The sequence below is a fragment of the Phyllopteryx taeniolatus genome, chromosome 20 (genome assembly GCF_024500385.1).
Source record: "Phyllopteryx taeniolatus isolate TA_2022b chromosome 20, UOR_Ptae_1.2, whole genome shotgun sequence".
Classification (NCBI taxonomy): Eukaryota; Metazoa; Chordata; class Actinopteri; order Syngnathiformes; family Syngnathidae; genus Phyllopteryx; species Phyllopteryx taeniolatus.
In genome coordinates this window covers 6,397,659-6,419,040 of record NC_084521.1, presented here as the reverse complement: position 1 = coordinate 6,419,040, position 21,382 = coordinate 6,397,659, and the positions used below count along the sequence as shown (strand labels likewise).

The 21,382-nt window shown below is 40.4% G+C and overlaps 1 protein-coding gene across 1 annotated transcript in view; it reads left to right on the top strand.

Moving 5' to 3' along the window:
• Positions 1 to 21,382, top strand: part of ptprn2 (protein tyrosine phosphatase receptor type N2) — a 120,071-nt gene that overhangs the window by 83,437 nt on the left and 15,252 nt on the right. Inside the window, exons 12-16 of the mRNA XM_061758492.1 lie at positions 1,970 to 2,185; positions 7,459 to 7,665; positions 14,801 to 14,948; positions 16,386 to 16,459; positions 18,697 to 18,774. Of these exons, the coding sequence (XP_061614476.1) occupies positions 1,970 to 2,185; positions 7,459 to 7,665; positions 14,801 to 14,948; positions 16,386 to 16,459; positions 18,697 to 18,774 (723 nt within the window). The remainder of the gene's footprint in view (positions 1 to 1,969; positions 2,186 to 7,458; positions 7,666 to 14,800; positions 14,949 to 16,385; positions 16,460 to 18,696; positions 18,775 to 21,382) is intronic.

Here is a 21,382-nt window from a genome sequence, read left to right as displayed (position 1 = left end):
TGTTTGTGATTCCAAGGCTGCTGGTTGTAGTGTACGTGTTACAGGAGCTGCCGTGTTAGCCGTGAGCATTCAGTGTCTTCTTTACGCAATTTCTCCTTTATTTCCGAATGACTGAACAATTGTATGTTTGTGATCACGAATCGACTTGTTTCGTTTAAGAATGGAAGCAGCTGCCGTGTTCGTCAGATGACCTTGCACACACCATTCTGCGTTTGATTCTATTTATCTGTTTCTTTTCCCCAAATCACTGAACAATTGTATGTTTGGAATCAGGAGGTGACTCGTTTCAGTATAAGGTTTGACAGCAGCTTTTGTGTAGGTCATAAGACTGTACACTGCACTCTGTGTCTGCTCTATGCAATCTCTTCCTTTTCTTGCAAGACAACCCTTTACTGTTTTGCTGTGTTTAATTACAGAAATATAAGCAAACTGAATCCCTGGCTAAACAATTTTGTACGTCGTATTAAATACAGACAATTTCTTCAGAACTTTTTTTTTTTTTTTTTTTTTTTTTTAAATCCGTAATCAAGTCTTTGCTACCCATTGGCCGTGTGCTTCCTACACACTCTAATCCAGCCAGGAGCTAATTAAGCTCACAAGCTTTTAGGCTGCCGACCTCTATGCAGCTGCACAGCGCCCGGCCTGGCCTTGCCAGCTCTAAATGGGATTGTGAATGTCTGTAGTGGGAGACAGGAGTGGACTAGGGGGGCTGGGGTATGAGGGCTCGTCTGAATGCACATTATGAGGCCGGTATTAGCTGGCTAATGAGTAGGGGGTGGATGGACTGAGATGGACATTCTGAATCCCATTTTTGTTCCAAAAGAGAAGACTTCATGTATGAAAGATAAGATATAATGGCATGTTAGAAGCATGTGTGGGTTAAATGTTTTGGGGCTTTTATAACAGCTCCTCAGATGATTTCTTTGTTTTTAGAATTGCATGCAATGCTCTGCTTTGGCTGAATAGTTGCCCCCCTCCTGCTTAAAGCATTAGTAGGTAAATCATTCTGACTCTCTCAGGAGAAACAAATAATTAAAAATAGGCAAAAATAATTCGAAATTGGGTCAAATTTTATGAATATTTTCTGACATTTTTTAAAACATATAACCACAGGCTGTAGGTTCTCCACCCTGCACTTAAGCAATAATAGAGTAAATATTCTCTCTGTTAAAAAAAAAAAAGAGTCAGAACATCAAAACAAAAATATCGATACCAAATCTTGATTGTAAATGAGGAAAATAATTAGACATAAAATGTAATGATTTTTTTGTTGTTGACTTTTTTCTTTTTTAAGGACATGACCACAGGCTTTAAGTTTGACGATTGCAAAAAACAACAACACACAGTATGACCTCCTGGAACAACATCCTTCATCAGGAACCATTTTCTTAACAGACACCTTCCCAAATTATGTACACTTTTATGAATGTTTTTTTTTAAATAATGACCACTTGCTGTAAAATCCCCATCGCTGACTTAGGCATTGGGAGGGAAATGATCAATATTCTCCAAGGAAAGGGATCCAGAACCTCAAAATATCAAAAATAGCCTAAATTAATTCAAAATGAGGCAAAATAATTCCACATGATGTAAAATGTTATGAATATTTCCTGGCATTTGACTACTCGAAATAAAAAGAGCTAATACTGCATAACAAAAAACATATTAAAAGTGATTGACAATTATGAATTATTATCAGAAAAATATATGCATTTGCACTTTTCTCTCTCTCTCTCTCTCTCTCTCTGTCTCTCTCTCTCTCTCTCTCTCTCTTTCTCTCTGATATTGTATTAACACTTTGCTTAAATGTTTTGGGGGCTTTTTCCTAACAGTTCCTTTATAGTCTTATTAGGTTTTGGAATTGCACCGAATGCTCCCGAGGGCTGTACGTGCCCCACGGGCCGCAGGTTGCCCATCGGCGGTGCACTGTTTTGACCGTCGCTATCCCCTCTCTCGTGTGTCCTTCCAGAGGGGCAGCCTGAGCCACATCCCCGTGGTGAAGGAGACCCGGGTGGAGTCGGGCCAGCTGGTGGTTCTCTCCGTGCTGTGCGTGCTTTTCGTCCTGGTGGCGCTGGCGGTGTCGGCCACCTTCTTCTGCGTGCGCCAGCGCTCCCACCTGCGCATGAAGGAGAAACTCTCCAGCTTGGGCACTGACACCGGCAGCGATGCCACGGCAACCTATCAGGTTTGTGCACGCCCCCTCTTACGCTCGCTGTTAGCCAATCGGGAGCCGGCATGCTCGAGCACGCATCTGCCATTGGACTCGCACACATTTTTGTCCATGATTTGGCGTTTTTAATTGAATTCCCTTTTCTACTCTATTCACAACAACACCCCCATTAGGTGCAAATCCACAATATTCAATTCAATTTTTTTTTCCCAATTCAAGGTACAATTAAAGATTAGGAAAATAAACTAAATCTAGTTCAACTGTACGATACCTTCTCAAAAACTATACAACCTATGTGTCTTAGACAGTAAATGAGGGTGTAAAATATTATGACAGACGGTAAAACCCACATTCACTCATTCCAGTCAGCCTAAAAAATAGAAGTGCTTTTAAGTCAAATGTAATTTTAGACATCATAAAATAGAAACATGCCAATGGCGCAACAATAGCTCGGCAAGTGAAAATATTTTCTAAAACAATTGTTGGGTGCAGCATATCATACACTCAAAACCTCAAAATCTCATATGCAGCATTTTTTAAATTAGACTTCTTAAAGGGCTCCATTATGACCAACATTAAAATACAGTAGCTAGGAGGCCTAAGGGTTCATCAAAAACGAGACAGAGCTTTTATTCCTAAAAATTATATTATAATATAATATAAATAATAATATAATTGTAATAATTATGAATTAATATTATTGCCAGTCACTGTAACATTATTTAATTATCCAATTAAACTGTACAGCGTATAAAAGTTAAATGCACCTAAATAAATATTTAAAATCACACAGTTCTTGAATATTAAATGCAAACATATTGAACTTAAAAGGTAATTACAACTGAACTGTACTTTGGCAGTGAGTGGTTTTCGTACCTCACTTTTACAATGACGGCATACAATCACCTTTTAAATACGATAACACACTTCTTAAACGTATTTGAGCACTAAAAAAACAGATTGCCACCGTAAAATGGTTAGAAAATACATTACGTGTTGTAGTGTGTCTGTTAGAGATATGGCTTTAAGAGGCGGGGTCCGATGGTGTGGCTTGCTTGAGTCTGTGTGTGAGTGTCAGGGTGTAAACAATGGCCGACAGCAGCTACCGTGTGAGTGTATTCATCGTGTTCATGCATTTTACAGTTCTCTTGGTGTTCAATAAACATGTAAACAGCAAATGTGGCTGTCCTTTCCCACATTCGAGGGAAAACGATCGCTTAAAATCCATCATTAAGCGGGAGAGCGAATGATGAACCGCGATATAGCGAGGAAACACTGTATTATCAAGATGTGTGAGACGCCACCGTGACCTATTCCTCCTCCTCCCCCTGGGCCACAGGTGGCCGAGAGAAATGTTGATTTACCGCGTTGGGCCTCAGCTGTGCCTGGTATGGCACTCAGAACACATTTAGCTCCTGTGACTTGTTAACATTTTCAATATTTAATCAGGTTTACGCCTCAAAGGCTGCTGAAGGAAGAGCATTCAATATGTATATATATTTTTAAATAGATTTGATCACATATGTCTTAGTCACTATCAAACCAGGATGAATATTTTTTGGGGGCATGCAAGCAGCATAACAGACAGCATATGGGTGCTCCCATACCAACCGTAACATCCATCTTAAAAGCATGAAATAATGTAGTAATGTTGCAGCATTAAAACAAAGCACAATGTGTTGGTTTACTCAACTAGATTACTGGCTGAAGAACAGTAATGTCATGTATAAGCTCAAAATAGGAGTGAAGAACATTTGGATGATCCCATCCCCTTATTATTATTATTATTTTTAAAGAACTATTAATTTTTAGACAATGAAAGGATAACGTGATGTAAGCTATGGGTAGTTGATCTACATTGACGTAATGGCTCAACTTCTCCGGCCAATACCACACTGGCATGAAAGTAGGAGTTCAGAACATTCGGATAGATTGTCCCATCACGTTTAAAAAAAAAAAAAAAAAAAGAATATTTGAAAAAATAATAATTGTTTTTTTAGACAACTAAAGATCAACAATGTGATGTTAAGCCACGACAAGTCAAGGCACATTGACATTATGGGTGAAAGCCTCTGGGCAATACGACACTGGCATCAAAATAAAATTTAAACATGAACATATTTTCCTTTACAAATAAAGTTTAACAAATGATGGTATTTTCCTCCAATATGTTTTTTATAACTTCATTAGTAAGTACAGTGGTGCCTTGAGAAACAAGTTTAATTCAATGGAGACGGTCACTCCTGAGTAAGTCCGAGTATTATTAGTCGTTCCTTGGAGAGGATCAAGAATATATGCCTGTGAGTATTGTTATATTATCCGTCAAAGTGTGTTGTTCAAATATCCACTGCTTAAAGGGTTATAACACTACAGCACAATTCGTTAACGTGTCTATGGCCTTTTGCATTGTTTGTTAGCGTTAGGCTAAGCGGACTTAGGGCAAAATTGTGTGGTGGTTTTAAATACACACGGTGTAATGCTTTTTGCTTTATGTTTAGTTTGACGGCAAACCTCAACTGGGAATGGCAATAAGCAGCTTAAAGCCTTTTTGTTGTTGTTGTTGTTATTATTGTTGGTGAATTGCGTCTTGATGCAATAGAGGCAAAATGCTGAGCACTACTATTTGGCTACTACTTGGAAGCTGAGTCAAATGTGTCAAAAATGTCGACCCCTGGTGCAAGTGTGGATTCTTGATGTTTCCTCGTGTTGCTACTCTATCTTTGAAAAGAAGTCTGAGTATTAAAAACCCGTCCGTATCTCCCCTCTGCATTCAGGCCGGGCTCAGCTTCCCGCACGGCGGCGGAGAAGTCCGAATGACTTATGAGGTGGACTTGGATGTTGCCCCAAGGCCAAGGCTCGGGGCAACATTTTGCTTCATGACTCTAATCATTAAAGTCTTGACGGTGGCGGTAGGAGAGGAAAAGAAAAAAAAAAAAAGCGGATCCAGGAGCAGGGGTTAGCAGGCCCTGCAGCCCTCGGGAAATATCACGTTGATAGATCAGCGGATAGCGTGTGCTGCTTTCCGCAATGCTTTTTCTGAGGCCTCAGCTGTTATTGAGCATGGAAATGAATTCTAAAGGAAGCGTCTGGCTGAAACGGTACACGGTGGTTTTTGAAGATTGTGGTGGCTTGAACAGATAAGAAATGACACATAGAATAAGATAAAATAAGCCTTTATTACTCCAACAATGGGGAAATTTTTTAAATTTATGTAAAAAACAAATTTTTAATAACATTATAGTGGAGCCTAGAAGCACAAGAATAATAATATCGAAGAATCCAAAGTATATATACGTTCATATTTGGAATAAGACTGAGCAGAATGAGAGCAGAAGTTTAATTGCAACTCCACTGTACTTGGCAAGTATACTTGAATATCTGAATGTAAACAAAAGTAGTCAGCAGGATCGTATGGAGCGACATGGATCAATAAACGCTATAAGCACTATAAGTGGAAACTGCACACGAATAATCGACAATTTATGTGCGGATGTGAACGTAACCAAAAAGCAGAAAGAATATACAGCAGCTTTGTATTTAGTAAGTATTTATGGATCAATAAATACTATACTCGTATATCGAATGTACAACGTCAGGTGTTGAGACTGAGCAGGAGCAGTGTAAGTGGCAAGTGTACTTAAGTGAGCACTACTATCACTAAACGTAACAAAAAGGCAGCAAGAATAGTCAGCAGCATTGTATGTAGCGACTATACATGTATACAGCGTGCACATTTATTTACAGTATTTAGGCAATGAGACAGTGTAGTTGGCAAGCATACTTGAATAATCAATACTATGTCTGAATGTCAACAAAATGCAGCAAGACAACACATAGACAACACATATAGATAAACACTATATTGTAATATTCTATATGTTACTGAGACCAGTGTTGCTTGGAAAGATTTTTTAATGGGAAATAAAAACATGAGAAATAGGCTCCTGTATTGTTTTAATCAGTAGACAATGGCTTGTCTTCATATTTTGACTGCACAGAGGTGCAATCCTAAGAAAAAGATGAGTCACTTGAAAAGTTGTAATCTTGATAAAAGAAGGGGGAAGCACTTTTTATTGGCAAACTGGAGATATCCATCAGAATATAATGCATGAATGCATCCCAGTCCCGGCTGGTTATTTGAATGATGGATGAGCTCCGCTGCTTTGTTTTGGGGAAAGGCTCTTTAATCCATCTTTTAAATGTCTGATTTGTTTGACGAGTGCGTGGTGTGGCATATTGTTTTTTAAGAGTTCCACAATCACTACTATGCTTCTTATGGACAGAATACAATAGAATGTGCCTTTCTTAGTCCTCCAATTCCAGTTGTATGGCTGCAATGTGGACTGTAGTAGCACATTACAATAATGACATAAAAGAAACAATCATCCACAAATATCCTGCGTATATATTTACAACACCAAGCAATAAGACTGAGGAGAATGAGCGCGACAGTGTACATATGTATGTACAGTAGGTCCACATGAAGGGCAAAGTTTACATGAAAATAAACACTATTTGCATGCAATTGAATGTGAACAGCAGCAAGAATAGTCAGCAGCATTGGAGGTGGCAATATATAGCTAGTAATTACTATATACTGCCTGCTGACGTGAATGGAAAAAGAGTCCTTGAGTAAAAAGATACAATGTAAAGAGAAGTGCATGTGAACAGCAGCAAGAATAGTCAACAGTGTTGTAGTCAGCAAAACATGAATAGTCATTACTTTTATGTAAATGTGAATGGTAAACTACATGAGAATCAAGCTGAAATGTGGACGGACACGAACCAAAGTAATTGTGAACAGTAGCTAGGCTAGTCAGCGGCGGTGGAGGTAGCGATACATGAATCGGCAACAAGATGTGAAAGGTAACCTACATGAAAATCAATATGTTGCATACAAAAGTGAATGTGAACAGCAGCAAAAATAGTCAGCAGCATTGTAAGTAGAACCAAATGAATAATAACTGGAGCTGCAAACAGCGATGAACGGGCCCTTTCACACCTCTGGGCACGTCGTGGATCCATTGAAAATGAATGGAAATTCCATTCAAACATTCCAGGCCCCAAAAAAACAACACAAATCTGTTGCTAGCGGTCGCTGCTTGGGCCCTAATTAATACTATATTTGCAGATGTGAATGGAAAACTACATGAAAAACAGAGGCGAATTTAACAGCAGTAAGAATAGTCAGCAGCATTGTATCTAGTAATAGGAATACTATTATCTATTATCTATTATGTATCTATTTAGAGTCTAATGGACACACCCTCTTTTTTTTTCCTCCCCAGGAGCTGTGTCGCCAGCGTATGGCCATCCGGGCGTCGGAGCGCGTGGAGCGTCCAGAGACGCTACGCCACTCGCGGCTCAACAGCGTGTCGTCCCAGTTTAGCGACGGCCCCGGCGCCGGAAGCCCTTCCACGCGCAGCAGCACGTCCTCCTGGTGCGAGGAACCCGTGCCGTCCAACATGGACATCTCCACCGGTCACATGATACTGGTGAGCAATGCGATCCTCCGTCTTGAAGCAATAGAGCCAGAATGGGGTGCAATACTTCACTCTCAATTAGTTTGCTGTGTAAAGAAGTAGACCAATTTCAAAATATGTACCTCCTGTTCAGAGCACACCTCTCCCATTCCCTGTTGCTCTAAAGACGAACAAGAACGAAATCAGACTGAAAGCCGATTGCCCTTGCTTTCTGTTTTTTGGGCTTTTGCCAGCAACTTTAGATGTTGGCACTTGGTCGGTAGCTCAAACCCTCGCACGGTTTTGAGTGTATGATTGAAAATAAAGTAAAACTTTTCCGAACAAAGACTGATGTTTACAGGTAAAAATCAAATAAATTAGCGACAAAGCTGGTTGCCATTACTTTTTTTAAAGAAACCAACTGACGACTTCTAAGGTTGTTGACACTCGGTTTCTTCCATTACGATGTTTTGCAGGTATTGAGTGTTCTATGATCAGTGGCGGTTTCTGGTATGTGCAATATGTGCAGCCACACACAGCGCTATTTATGCTGATTCCATTCTGAGCATGTTTATTAGTGATCTTTAGAGGTGTTAACAACTCCTAACTTTAGACGGATTGACAATATCGCTGTTTAAAAAATATATATATATATATATATATATATAATATGTCTGTTTGTCATTCTTTGCTCACCTCGTCCTCTTTAGAACTCTTTTATCATATCATCCTGCTTTTTATCTCTACTCAGTTGTTTTTTATCCCACTTTTGGTGCGCCGCTGTGTGATTTTGTCTCTTTATCTCGGCACTGTCATTTACCCGCTCACTCCTGCGGCAAAATAAGCCTGACTTTTTTTTTTTTTTTTTTTGCCTGAAATATGTCCCTGTATGTGATTGTCTTTGGGACGTTGGTAATAATTGTCTTCTTTTTTTGTTTTTGGGTGAAAAAGCCTTTCCTTCCACACATGCATAGAATAGATTGTTTTAATTTTACAGCACGTCATTCATTTGAGACAAGCCTGATAAAAGAGACGGATTGATGCCTGGCAGTGTTTCCATTAATGGCGGGCGCATTCATCACACGCCATGTCTGCCTATTATATAGGGGGAGGCTGTAATGAATGAGAGAGAATGTGAGTAATGCCTTGTACTGCTGCTAATAGATGGCTTTTTCTTACACTCGTCAAGGCTTGTTTGTGCCGAGCCCCCCTTTGAACGTGACGACAATAGCAGAGCGCTAACAACAAAAAGGGGCCCTGTGAATCATTTCTAGGAGGCGTGCTGTTATTATTAGTAGCCTTAGCTTCTCCACAGCAGCTAATGTAACGTTGTGAGTGATCCGTACTATAGTTTAAAATGCCAAATTAGAAATTGGTTTCCTCCATGTGATCCAAGTGTATTAACAGACGTCATGTATTGCCATAACATCGACATATCCATTGACCAAGACAGATATTCAAAAGATATAGATCAATTTGTTGGTATACGGAAAATGGATATAATCGGCAATTATGTTGCACCTGCTGTACATAAACTAATGCTAAAGAACACAACAGACATGAATTTGTTGTAAATATGTATCATGAATCGTGGTCCTGCTAATAGCTCATTTTAATATTTTGCACTGATAGTTGATGACCCAATAGAAATTAACCCAAGCACCATTTTAGTCCCTGACCCTGAATTTTGTGTGTTACTAAAGTGAGATTTCAACATAAGCCCAAAAATGTTATTTAAATTGTTTTATTTTATTTTTTTAAATGTAACTGAAAGTGCTTGTTGAATTTAGTTAATTATTTTATTTTATTCATTTATTTTTAATTCTTACTGCTGTTGTTCATGGTTTTTTGTTTTTTTTTCTATTTAAGCAAATAGATTCTTTTTAATTGTTTTTATTTTATCTATTGTATTATTTTATTTTATTATTTTATTTTTAATTATCATTGCTTTCTGAAACGCTTTGAATATGGAAAGAAGCACTATACAAAACTCAAGTATTATTTTTATTTTTATTTATTTATTTATTTACTTTAATAATTTTAACTTAATTTATTTATTTTATTGTTTGATTGATTATTTTATGTATCATTAGTATTTTATGTATTATTAGTATTTTAACTTCATTTTCACTTTCTTTATTATTTAAAAAAAAAGATTTTTATAAATGTTATTTATTTTATCTATTTAATTATTGTATTTATTTATTATTTTTCATTCTCATTGCACACATATACAGTCTCCTGTAGCTTGGAATGCGATTAGTTTTAAAAGAAGAACGGTTTAGGGACCTCTCTGTTTTGGAAAGGGGCGCTCACGAGGGTCTCTTCTTAACATTCTGGCCGTCATCCCCCATCAAATCATGTGTGTGATTGCCTTTTTATCGCTCATCTCAGGCCGATATTTGCCCCGCTCATCTCATCTCACTGTCGCTCTCTCGCTATTTGGAGCAGCGCGGCGTGTGGAGAAGGGTGATGAATACGCAGTGTTCCAAAGCTCACACACTCGCTCACAAAAAAAAAATAAAAAATAGGGAAAAAAAAAAAAAGTCTTGTGTAACTTCTAAAGTGAAATTGGAAGCCTCCGTGTGCTGAGTCATCATTTCCTTGTTGTTTATTCGGAGCTGCTTCGACGCGCCCTTTGCTGTTTTGCATTGCCTGACTATGTCAGAGCCCCTCTCCCAGTAGCCAAAATGGCTGACTAGTGTTCCCCCACTATATTGTGGTTCATCGTTCAGGCCCCCGTTATATCGCAGATTTTTTGAAGCGACCGTTTTTTTTGTTGTTGTTTTAGCCCCCCAAAAACAACCACCATTTTTTTGCTTGTTTTTAATTTAGAAAAAGAATAGCTCTGTGTCGTATAAAAACGAAGAAATAGATTGGTTTTATGAAGTGTAAATACTGGAGGTACTGCAGTATCTGTGTTTTGAATGTATGCCTTTAAGGGGCATGGCCTCGTGAGTGACGTCAGGAGCTAGAGCTGGAGTGGTTCCTTGCTGGTGATTTTGTATTTGTGTGTTTGAATGTTTGTCCCGTTCAATAAACGGCTTGACGACTGTGGCTCTCCTTGCCCACATGTGAGGGCATTACAGTACCGTAATCACTCGAACAGCTGCGTATCTGAAGGTTGCAGCACTAAGCAAAAAATAATCAACCAAGCATCAGCTCATAACTAAAAAAAACTCACAAGTTGTGGCACTCACAGTACGATTGTACTTAGTTACTGTAATGCCCTTGCATGTGGGAAAGGAGAGTCATAGTTGCCTATAGCAGATTCCAACCATTTATTTAACACCAGGAGAATAGCTAAACACTTGAACACAACGAATACACTCACGCTGTAGATGCTGTTGGCCACAGCTCACGCCTAGACACTCACATGCAGACTCACCGACGTCACACGCCAACCTAATAGGCCCCGCCTCTGAAAGGCACTCATCCGAAATACTCTACAATATGTACAGTATTTCTATACATTTTATGCTTGCAATTATTTGTGTGTTCATATATGTTTACCATGTCTTTAAAATGTCTATTGTAATCCGTTTAAATGTGTTTAAAGCGTCTGGAAGGGTTACATTTATTTGTTATATTATTTTTTTTTAAATTATATCGTGTCTCTATGTCGTGCATTTTTTCTACTGCGGGTGGGTCTGGAATGTATCCCACGCGATAAATGCTATTCACCGTACTTTGCAAACGGAGCAGGAGCCTGCGTGATCACTACAGCACCATGGACAGCACCGCACAGGCCTCATGGAAACATTCTTGTCTGTCCTTGCTTGTAAACAGTGAGGCTAGCTTGTGGGATCCATACATTTATTCATAATATTGCCCTTGGCATGATTTACCAAATTCTCACACCTCTGGGCTGTTTAATTTAATTTTAGAGATGAATTGTTGAGGACAATAGTCATAGAGTTGCAATTTTCATTGCAAATCTATCACAGGGGTGGGCAAACGTTTGTGCTCAAGGGCCACCATTGACTTTTAAACAGACTGATAGGCCAGCTGTTACAGAGGAGAGCTTTAATAAAAATGGTTAAAATGTGTATGTAAAATACTTAAAATAATTTATCTCATAATCAAATTATCATTCATTCATCCATTTTCATCCTCACTTGGGCGGCGGGCGTGCTGGCGCCTACCTCATTTTTTAAATGTTATTATTAACAACCAAGTTAATAAACAAATGTATTCATAATTTATTTATTTTTTTTATATTTAAACTTATTCATTTTACTTTTCATTGTTTTATTTATGATTAATTTAATTATAGTTAATTAGCAAATTATTTAGGTAAAAATGTCAAATGTATATGTCATCTTATTTATTTTATTAATATTTCTATTTACAATAAGTCAACTAACACATTTTTTCATGAGGAAAAATTAGTAAAGAAAAATATAAATGCACACATATAAAATTAATAAAATAGTCCATTTTAACAATAAAATAAACAATGAATTATGTTTTTGTTATTATTTATAATTAATGTAATTGTAACTAACCAATTATTTCATTCAATAAATATACTAATGTTAAATGTACTATGTATTTTTCATTTATTTTTCAGGAACAAATGAGAAACTGTTCTCAATTGCCTTACCTAGATAAAAAAAAGGATACATAAAATAGAATTTTACTAATAGTTTTCATTGTATTATTTACAATAAATTAATTGACTGATTATTTAATAAGGGAAATAAATTTTAAGAATGTTGGTTAATTTTAGAGATTAAGTGGCTGCATTATGAATGCAACAAATATTACAGGAATCTTGATCATGTGTAGCATATTAAAGTACGGCGCGCCTCTGATGTACACAAATCCCAGACTGTTGTGGACTACTGTTACTGTTAGTTTGATTTTGACAGTAATGTGTTACCTGTTGTTTGTCTTCCGCCTTCATCCCAATTTCACCCAGCCGCCTCGGCCGCTGAGCAGACTGTTTATGGGATTAGACATTGTTTCCCTGACACCTGGGCCTCCCACATCCCAAGTCCCTGATTGGCACACATAATCCTCCCCTCATTCGCTAAACCTTCGCTAGCCTGTCTGCGGAATAAGCCACGGTCCGCCGCCTCTCGCCGGGAGCTCTCCGCCTTGATAAGGTGGCCGCTGGCTACGTGGCGTTAAGGCAAAAATATGAATGTAGAAGGCAATCAATTCAGCATGTCGTTTGAATAGCATGTGATGCGCTTGGGAGCAGATGTGATGCTGGGAGAGGCGCGCAAAGAGAGAGTACAACATGACAGGTGACAGGCAGTGGGGGAAGGATATTCAAATATTCTACCCGTGTACAAGTACTTTCCGACTGTCAGGGAGAATACTGAGATCAGCGTAAGACTCGGATAGTCAGGAACAAATACTTAACAAGGAAGGAACAATATCCAAGTCGTCAGGAACAATACTCAGGTCGTCTGGAACAATGATCAGATTGTGGGAAACAATCTGGAACAATACTTAAGTAGGAAGGAACATTACCCAAGTTGTCTGGAGTAATACTCAGGTAGTCATGAACAATACTTAACTGGACAGGAGCAATACTCAGGTCGTCAGTAAAAATGCCAAGGGGGACAGGAACAATACCCTGGTAGTCAAGTCAATACTCAAGTAGTCAGGATCAATGCTCAGATGGTCAGGAACAATACTCTGGTAGACAGGGGCGTTACTCAGCTCAGAACAAGTAAGAAGGACCGGTATTAAAGTAGTCAGGAGCCACACTCCAGTAATCAGGGGCAACACTCAAGTAAGGAGGAACAATACTTGAGTAGTCAGAAACAATACTCAGGTAGTCAGGTACGATACTTGCGTAGGAAAGAACAATACCCAAGTAGACATGAGTACTACTGTACTCGGGTAGTCAGGAACAACACTTGGTTAGTCAGAAACAATACTCAGGTACGAGGAACAATAGCCGTGTTGTCAGAAGCAATGCTCAGGTTGGCAGGAACAATAACCACATAGGCAACAATGATTCAAAGGTAGTCAGAAGCAATGCTCAGGTACTAAGGAACACTTCCGAAGTCGTCAGTAGTAATGCTCGGGTAGTCGGCACAAATACTCTGGTAGACAGGAACAATAAATACCCAGGTAGTCAGAAAAATACCCGTTCTTCTCAAACACAAACACACACACACACGTGCTTTTCTTGAAAACACATGCAAATACGGGTAATTTATGGATTATTTTCTTGCGTGAAATTAAAAGCTCCCGGCAACAGCAGAGAACAATTATATTTTAGGAGTCTGCCATTAAAGGTGGAGGTGGAACACACTGTGCTGTCTCATTATGTGCCTGCATGAATCATGAGCGCTTGATTTTAGGACCTCGGTGGCACTTTAGCTTGCATATCAAACAATAAACTTTGATTCCCATCATTAGGTCCATTTGTAAGCGTCTTAAAGACTAGCCTAATATCCTGTTGGAAGCGTGAATTCATTAGCCATCAAAGGGCAATTACCCATTGTGTGCTGGACAGGCCTATTTGTGATTATCTTCAATGCAGCATTTGTGTTTTTTACTCCGCAAAAGACATGCTTTTGGCATTTGACAGACTGTAACAATGAAGCCGCTCAGCCTACCTACGCCGCCTTTAATACGGGATAAACCCGCCCCGCGTGTGGGTATCACTTTCATTGTATTAGCCAGCTGATCCCTGACATCAGTTTATGAGTCTGTAATCTTCCGCCCCGCACAATAGCGGACTAAACCATTTAACCCCCAACGGGAGGGGAGCCATAATATAGGACGGAAAGGGGAAGAATATGGTGCCTTCTTTAAAAGAAAAAATCCTCGCTTTGCCAGCTACATCCTCTAAGCTCCCTAAGACTTGCCCTGGTTTGGGAAAATACACACGCAAACACGCACAAAGGCGTCCCCCTTCTCTTTTGCCATCTTTGTCCCTCTAGCGAATTCAATTTTGTCCTCTGCGAGCGACGGCTTAAACGCAGACAATCTTATCAGTGGCAGTGCAAGCAGTAAAGGTCGACACTGAAACACCCCTCAAGTATTTCCACAGCTAACAAACCTCTCAGGAGTCTTAATTGTGTTTTCCGTCGCCCTTAAACTAAAAAAAAACATTAGCTCCCCGCCCCCTCCTCACCTACAACCTTTCTCGCCACCTTTCACGCTCGTGGTGTGAAATGGAAATCTTGTTTTCCCTCAGTCCTACATGGAGGACCACTTGAAGAACAAGAACCGTCTGGAGCGCGAGTGGGAGGCCCTTTGCTCGTACCAGGCAGAACCCGGCACCTGCAGCGTGGCCCAGAGCGAGCAAAGCACCAGGAAGAACCGCTCAGATGCCGTGCTAGCATGTAAGTGCTTTTGCTCTAAGCGGGAAACAGTGGCTTTCATTCCGAGTTGTTGTTGATGTTGATGTTTTCAATAACCAGATCGTCATGAGCAATGTCAGAAACAATACTCGGCTAGTCAGGAATCTAGGCAGTCAGTATCAATACTTAGGTGGTAATATTCGGGTAGTCATTAACAAGATGCAGTTAGACAAGAACAATAAGTGAGTAGTCTGTAACAAAACGTGGGTAGTTCGGAACAATGCCCAAGTAGTCAGGAACAATACTCCGGTAGTCGGGAGCAATACTCAGGTAGTCCAGAATAATGCTTGGGTAGTCAAGAATGATACTCGTGTAGTCTGTAACAATACGCAGGAGGTCAGGAACAATACTCGAGCAGTCAGAAACATTGCCCAGGTCGTCAAGAATAATACTCAGGTTGTCAGGAATCCAGGTAGTCAGGAATAATACTTGGGTAGTCAGTCACAGTACTCAGGTAGTCTGGAACAATACCCAACTAGTCCAAAACATTACTCAGGTAGAAAGGAACAATACTCAGGTAGTCAGAAATCCAAGTCGTCAGGGACAATACTCGGGTAGTCAAGAATGATAGTCGTGAAAGGGAGGAAGTCATAAACAATACTCTGGTAGTCAGCAATGATATCCAGGTAAACAAGAACAATACTCAGGTAGGCAGTAACAATACCCAGGGAGACAAACAATACTTGGTTAGACGGGAATAATACTCAAGTAGTCCGGAACAATACATAGGGAGTCAGGAATAATACTGGGGTAGTCAGTGACGTCACTCAGCTAGTTCAAGAACAATACTTAGGTAGTCAGCAACAGTACAGGAGCATTACAATGTACAGTAAATGTCAACTGCCAGTTATGTTTTAGTTCACTGTTGCTCTCCTTGGCCCTGAAGAAAGCATTATGTAACAGCGAAACGTGAAAATAAAATCCCAAATCTGCACCTTGTATTTCTTCATCTGAATCGGCACCAGAACAATAACCAACTGTGGCTATTTTGTCTTACTGCAGCGTGTTTACAAATGTTCACGTCACAGATTGCCGTGCTCCCTAGAGGGAATTAGCTGATGCCAAGTAGCAGTTGGCTTGTTTTTTGAGTAACTGTCACTCAAACGTGACACAAACACCCACTCTTGACTGGTTAGAACACTTGAAAGTCTGCGATTAGAAGCTGGGCAGTCACTCAAGGCGAACACCGAGTGTGTAGGTTTTCGTGGAGATACGAACGACTTGAGGGACCTTCTTTTATTGGCGGTGGAGAGATTCCGGACGTGTGCGTGACGAAAGCGTGATGAAGGCGCTCTTCTCCCCACGCAGCCTCTCTCGGCTTCATTTTGCTGCTGAGACGCGCGATATTCCGTTATTTTTTGGGCGCGTGGGGTGGCAGGGAGGGAAAATATGCTAATGAATTCTGCATCTTTGTTACAGATGATCATTCTAGAATCACCTTGAAAGCAGAGAATAACCACAGCGGCTCCGATTACATCAATGCCAGTCCAATCGTGAGTATTGTTCAGTCACTATGTTCTTTGGCTTGTATCTGCTGTTTCTGTGTTTGGCTCATCATCGATTCGAGTGTATTGAGCTTCTTTTTTTTTTCATCAATACAAAACAAACTTAAGATACGCATCTTTTGTTACAAGCAAATACGTCTCCAGATATATCCAAAAGTATGCGGGAGAGGGCCAAGTCTATTTTTTTTTTTAAGTACTCCCACCACCCCAACATGTTGTCAGTTGTGATTTCCCCTGAGGCTTCTGCAAAGGGACTGCATCAGAACAACAGGAAGTTATGCATTTCAAATACAGTACCTAGGATTTTCGAGGGAGCTGCACTAAAAGCTTAATACGCCTCTCAAACAAACAATCCGCGCTTTTACATGCTCCATTTTCTCTGATGGCATATTCACACATGGCTTTTTCAAGGTTGGGCGGAACAACGAATAACATTTCTGGGGTTAAACGACCGAGGGGATGCAAGTGGGCGAGGAAGTGGCAGGACGCAGGACGGGGGGGGGGCGGATGAAAGGAGGGTAATTACACCACAATAGGGCCCCCCGGCTGTGTCTAGCAAAACTGATAGTTATGTCTGTCAATGTGGCTTCTTCCTCTTCATTATCTGCGAGGCAGCAGCATCCGACCAAAAATAATCGAGCTCTTTTCTTTCCCGGAAAGTTCATAGAAGCTAATGAGCTAATGTAGCCCTCTACAGCTTCACTCGGTGTGCCTTCTTGTCGAACGTCACAAACCCGTGGACTTTGCTGCATGCAGTTGGACTTGGTCTAACAGTGGGCCTCATTCACAACGTTTTTAATTCACACTTTTCATGTAACTGGGTAGTCGGGAGTAATACTCGGGTAGTCATGAGCAATACTCAAGTAGTCAGGTACCATTAATTGGGTAGTCAGCAACAATACTTGAGGAGTCAGTAACGATACCCATTTAGTCAGTAACAATACCCAAGTAGTAAGGAACAATACCCAAATAGTCCGGAGCAATACTCAGGTAGTCAGGAATAATCCCCAAGTAGTCGGGAACAATACGCAAGCGGTAAGGAACAACTGACACGAAACAAAAAAGCAGAATGGCTATCTAACAATATAGAACATCAGTGAGCTTGGGTCAGGTGTTTAGCGTGTGAGGTTTCTTTTGTAAAACACAAACTCAAGGCGCTAGGCTAAAGTGGCGAACGCAGAGAAGATATTTTGTGCGAGACGTTGTACCTCAAAACCAAAAGAGAACGACTTTCGTCGGCCGCGCTGTCGTAATCGTAATCGTAATAACAACGGCGGAGAGGACGACGGCCCAAACGGAGGACGGCTCTTTCATGTTTGCGTTTTAGTATTCAAGCCGTGGTGGCAGCAGCGCGTCTGTGTCCTTGAGATTGGCTAAACGAAACGGCGGCGCTTGCGTTTGGCTTTCATTTCAGCGGGGCAAGGTTTTTTTTTTTTTCCTCCTCTGGCAAAAACCATGTGAGGAATCTTAAACAGAAAGCATGAAAAAAAATGTTTTATTTAAGTACAGCAATGTTCCAAAGATCTCCTTTTTGCATGCGTGTCATTATTAAGGAACTGTACATCATTGGAAATAAAATGTTTTTGTTTTTTTCAACTTAAAGATAATTGACACTCTAGACCCTACATTAGGTACAGCTGCCTATGTGGAGATAAGACTTTATTGATCGCTCACTGTAGAATTGTACGTTTTTGCTGAATTTATTTTAATTTATTTAAATACATAGCCAGGTTTAACATGTATGGTCATTTTGTAAGGAAAATTCCCATTTTAAAATGTTCCTGAAGCCAACAACTGACTTGGCCAGAATACAGCTCGGCAATTCCAGCAAAATGTGCTGTGTTTATATTACTTTTACAAATGTAATAATAATGTTGGTCATGATGGTGGTACTTGTTTTGTTTTTTTTATGTGGCACATGCGTGGAAAAGGTTTGAGAACCACTGTGCTACGTGACTGCAATGACATCATCACACAATGACGACGTCATGAAGCGATTTTTAGCAACAAATGGACCCGCCTTTAGCAGCATCCCCCGAAAATGAGTTGGCAAGGACTTTGAGACTTCCACACAATTATAGTTTTGTGCTTGGTCTAAGAAGCAGGTGACCTGTTCGAACATAAATCCCAGTGATAGTCTCCGTCCAGATGGAGGATTTAAGATGACATCTGACCCGTGCGTTTCCATCCGTCAGCCGTGTCACAATGTGTTCTCCCCCTCCCAGATGGACCACGACCCTCGCAACCCCACTTACATCGCCTCGCAGGGCCCGCTTCCCTCCACCGTGGCCGACTTCTGGCAGGTAAGACTCGTCTGCCGCCGCTCCCATCACTCAAACAGATTTGTTTCTTCAGCCGTGAGGTGTTGGAACAATCACGGTGGAGGCGCACACAGTGGGGAGAAAGGGAGGGAAAATAAAACATCTAGCTTATACGTTCTGTGCTTTGTGATGGAAGCGCTCAGCGGGAGATTAGCAAGCCCCAGTTTGCGCCTCTCGTGTATTATTCCTGCTATATATATTTACTCAACTATGTTTTTAACAAGCCCGATGCTTTAAACTATGCTTCATACTCAAACTGATATTTCCTCAAACAGTGGGAGTCCCGTGACCCAATTTCTACTGAAATCAAATAAACACCTGCCTCAACTAAAAATAAAGTTGAAATCTTCTTTCCACCCCAAAAAAGTATAATGATGTCAGTTCGTAGACGCAATGAACGGGTTGAAGGCTCGTTGACGAGCTGCTAAACTGCTGCTTGTTGTGAAACAAGTTGAGTTCAACTTCATTAATGTCATCATAAGGAGAAACACAATAACTATAACGCAATAACTTCATGTTTTACTAATCCCCCACTACCCCTGAGATGACTGCAACTTTTGCTCCTAAAAGTCTTGGTCTTGGATAGTGTGCTCTTGAGTACAACACTACATGGGTCCCAAGAAAGTGAGAGCTGTGAGGAAGAAGCGAATGATGGCCATTGATTTGAAAGCTTGAAGTCATGGAAAAACATGATAGGTCTCCGTGAGTCGTTATGATGAATTCCATTTGAGTTTTAGGCAGGACATGCCCAGCTGCAATATGATCAGCTGCCCCATCCAGGCACGACTGCCTAGATTCATAACAACGCCTCAATGACCCATCCGTCCGTCTGTCTGTCTTATGCTGTTTTGGTGGTATTTGGGAGTCTTGCGCCAACGATAATGACACCGATGTATTCCCATCCCTTTCTCAGTGCATCATTAATCACCTAGAGCTACTAGCTTTTGTTAAACATGGCCCGGCGCTTGCATGTAGGTGCGCACTAAATGATGCGTGCTGGCCAAATGGCGTCCCCGTGTGTTAATAAGACGCCTAGTGTAGTCATTAGCGAGGTCGTCGCCTCCGTAGTCGCGTGACGGGAGTCCGGGAGCAGCTGGGGCCTTTCGCCACCGCTCGCCAAAGTTTTTTTTCTCAAGTTGGGACTTCCTCTAAAAATTACTTTTCACGCTCAGACCTCCTTGCCCGACAAAAGCCTCGCAGTTAATTAACAACACAATACCTCCCTAGCTTTTAACTGCTAAGTGCAATCCTAATTGTGTGCCTCGAATGAAACGCCGATAATTGTTTTGTATTTGTTTGTCGGTGTTCGTGCCAGGTGAATAGATGCGCGTCAATCTATTATCTGCTCGGCCATGAAACCCACGCTGCATCTTTTCCAATTACGTACTCGCGGAAGAAGTGGAAAACTCTTCTGGGACTGAATGAAAACGAGTCAGTAACCGTTGATGCATCATTGGACCAAATAGACGCCAATCGTTATGGCAGCACCATCGATTGGCTGTAATTTCATGTAAAAGTATGTTATGCCTGGCATTTATTGTTTAGTTTAGTTAGTCGGCTATGTATGTATGTTGTTTATACAGATTTAATTTTGCCAAAATGTGTCATCTCTTCCTCAAATTCATTAAAAGCAACATATTTGTTCCACATGTACCATGGAAAACCTACCTGCTAGTGTTTTTTATTGATTTGGATGATGGCGTCTTTTCCCATAGAAGTCCACATTCGGGTTTTAAACAAATTCAATTACATGGGGTTAACATGTTTTCAAAAATATATTAATTCACTCATGAAGGATACAATTATTCATTCATTCATTTTCCGTACCGCTTATTGTCGCACGGGTCGAGGGCGTCCTGGAGCCTATCCCAGCTGACTCTGGGCGAGAGGCGGGGCACACCCTGAACAGGTCGCCAGCCAATCGCAGGGCACATAGAAACAAACAACCATTCGCACTCACATTTACGCCTTGGGGAAATTTAGAGTCTTCAATTAACCTACCATGTTTGTGAATATTCTGCAACAAAAATATTTGTTATTTTTATAATGATTCCATTCAGTTTTTTTGACGTTCCAAAACTTCCACACTTGGTCTAGTATTTTTCACATTTCGCAAATGTCCACTTTTCCCATAATTCCACATTTTCCACACACAAAAAAATCGACTTAAATGAATCTATACATTTAACAAAATGAACATTTCTCAAGTATTTCAAACTTCATAACATGAACATAATCAAGTACCTCGATCCTAGTCTCACAATTTACATTTCCTGCATTTCAATTCCTTCTACTCAGCATTTCAGCAGTAGTTATATATGGTCTAAATATGATCCGATCGGAATATTAATACTGTAGTTCACGTATGATTTTTGTCTCTACGTCTTTCTGTGACCAACCAGATATGAACAGGAGAAGCTCCATATAAGTCGCACGTACTGTACATATTTGATAAATGTACGGAACGCTCATAAAACCTGAGTTTTCCTTCCCATTTGCCCTAACGGCTGCCGTGGGCTTGTGCATTTCTCCCGAGCGCACTTTACATTTTCCTGCGTCGGTGACGGTTTATTCGTGCCTCCTGGACTCG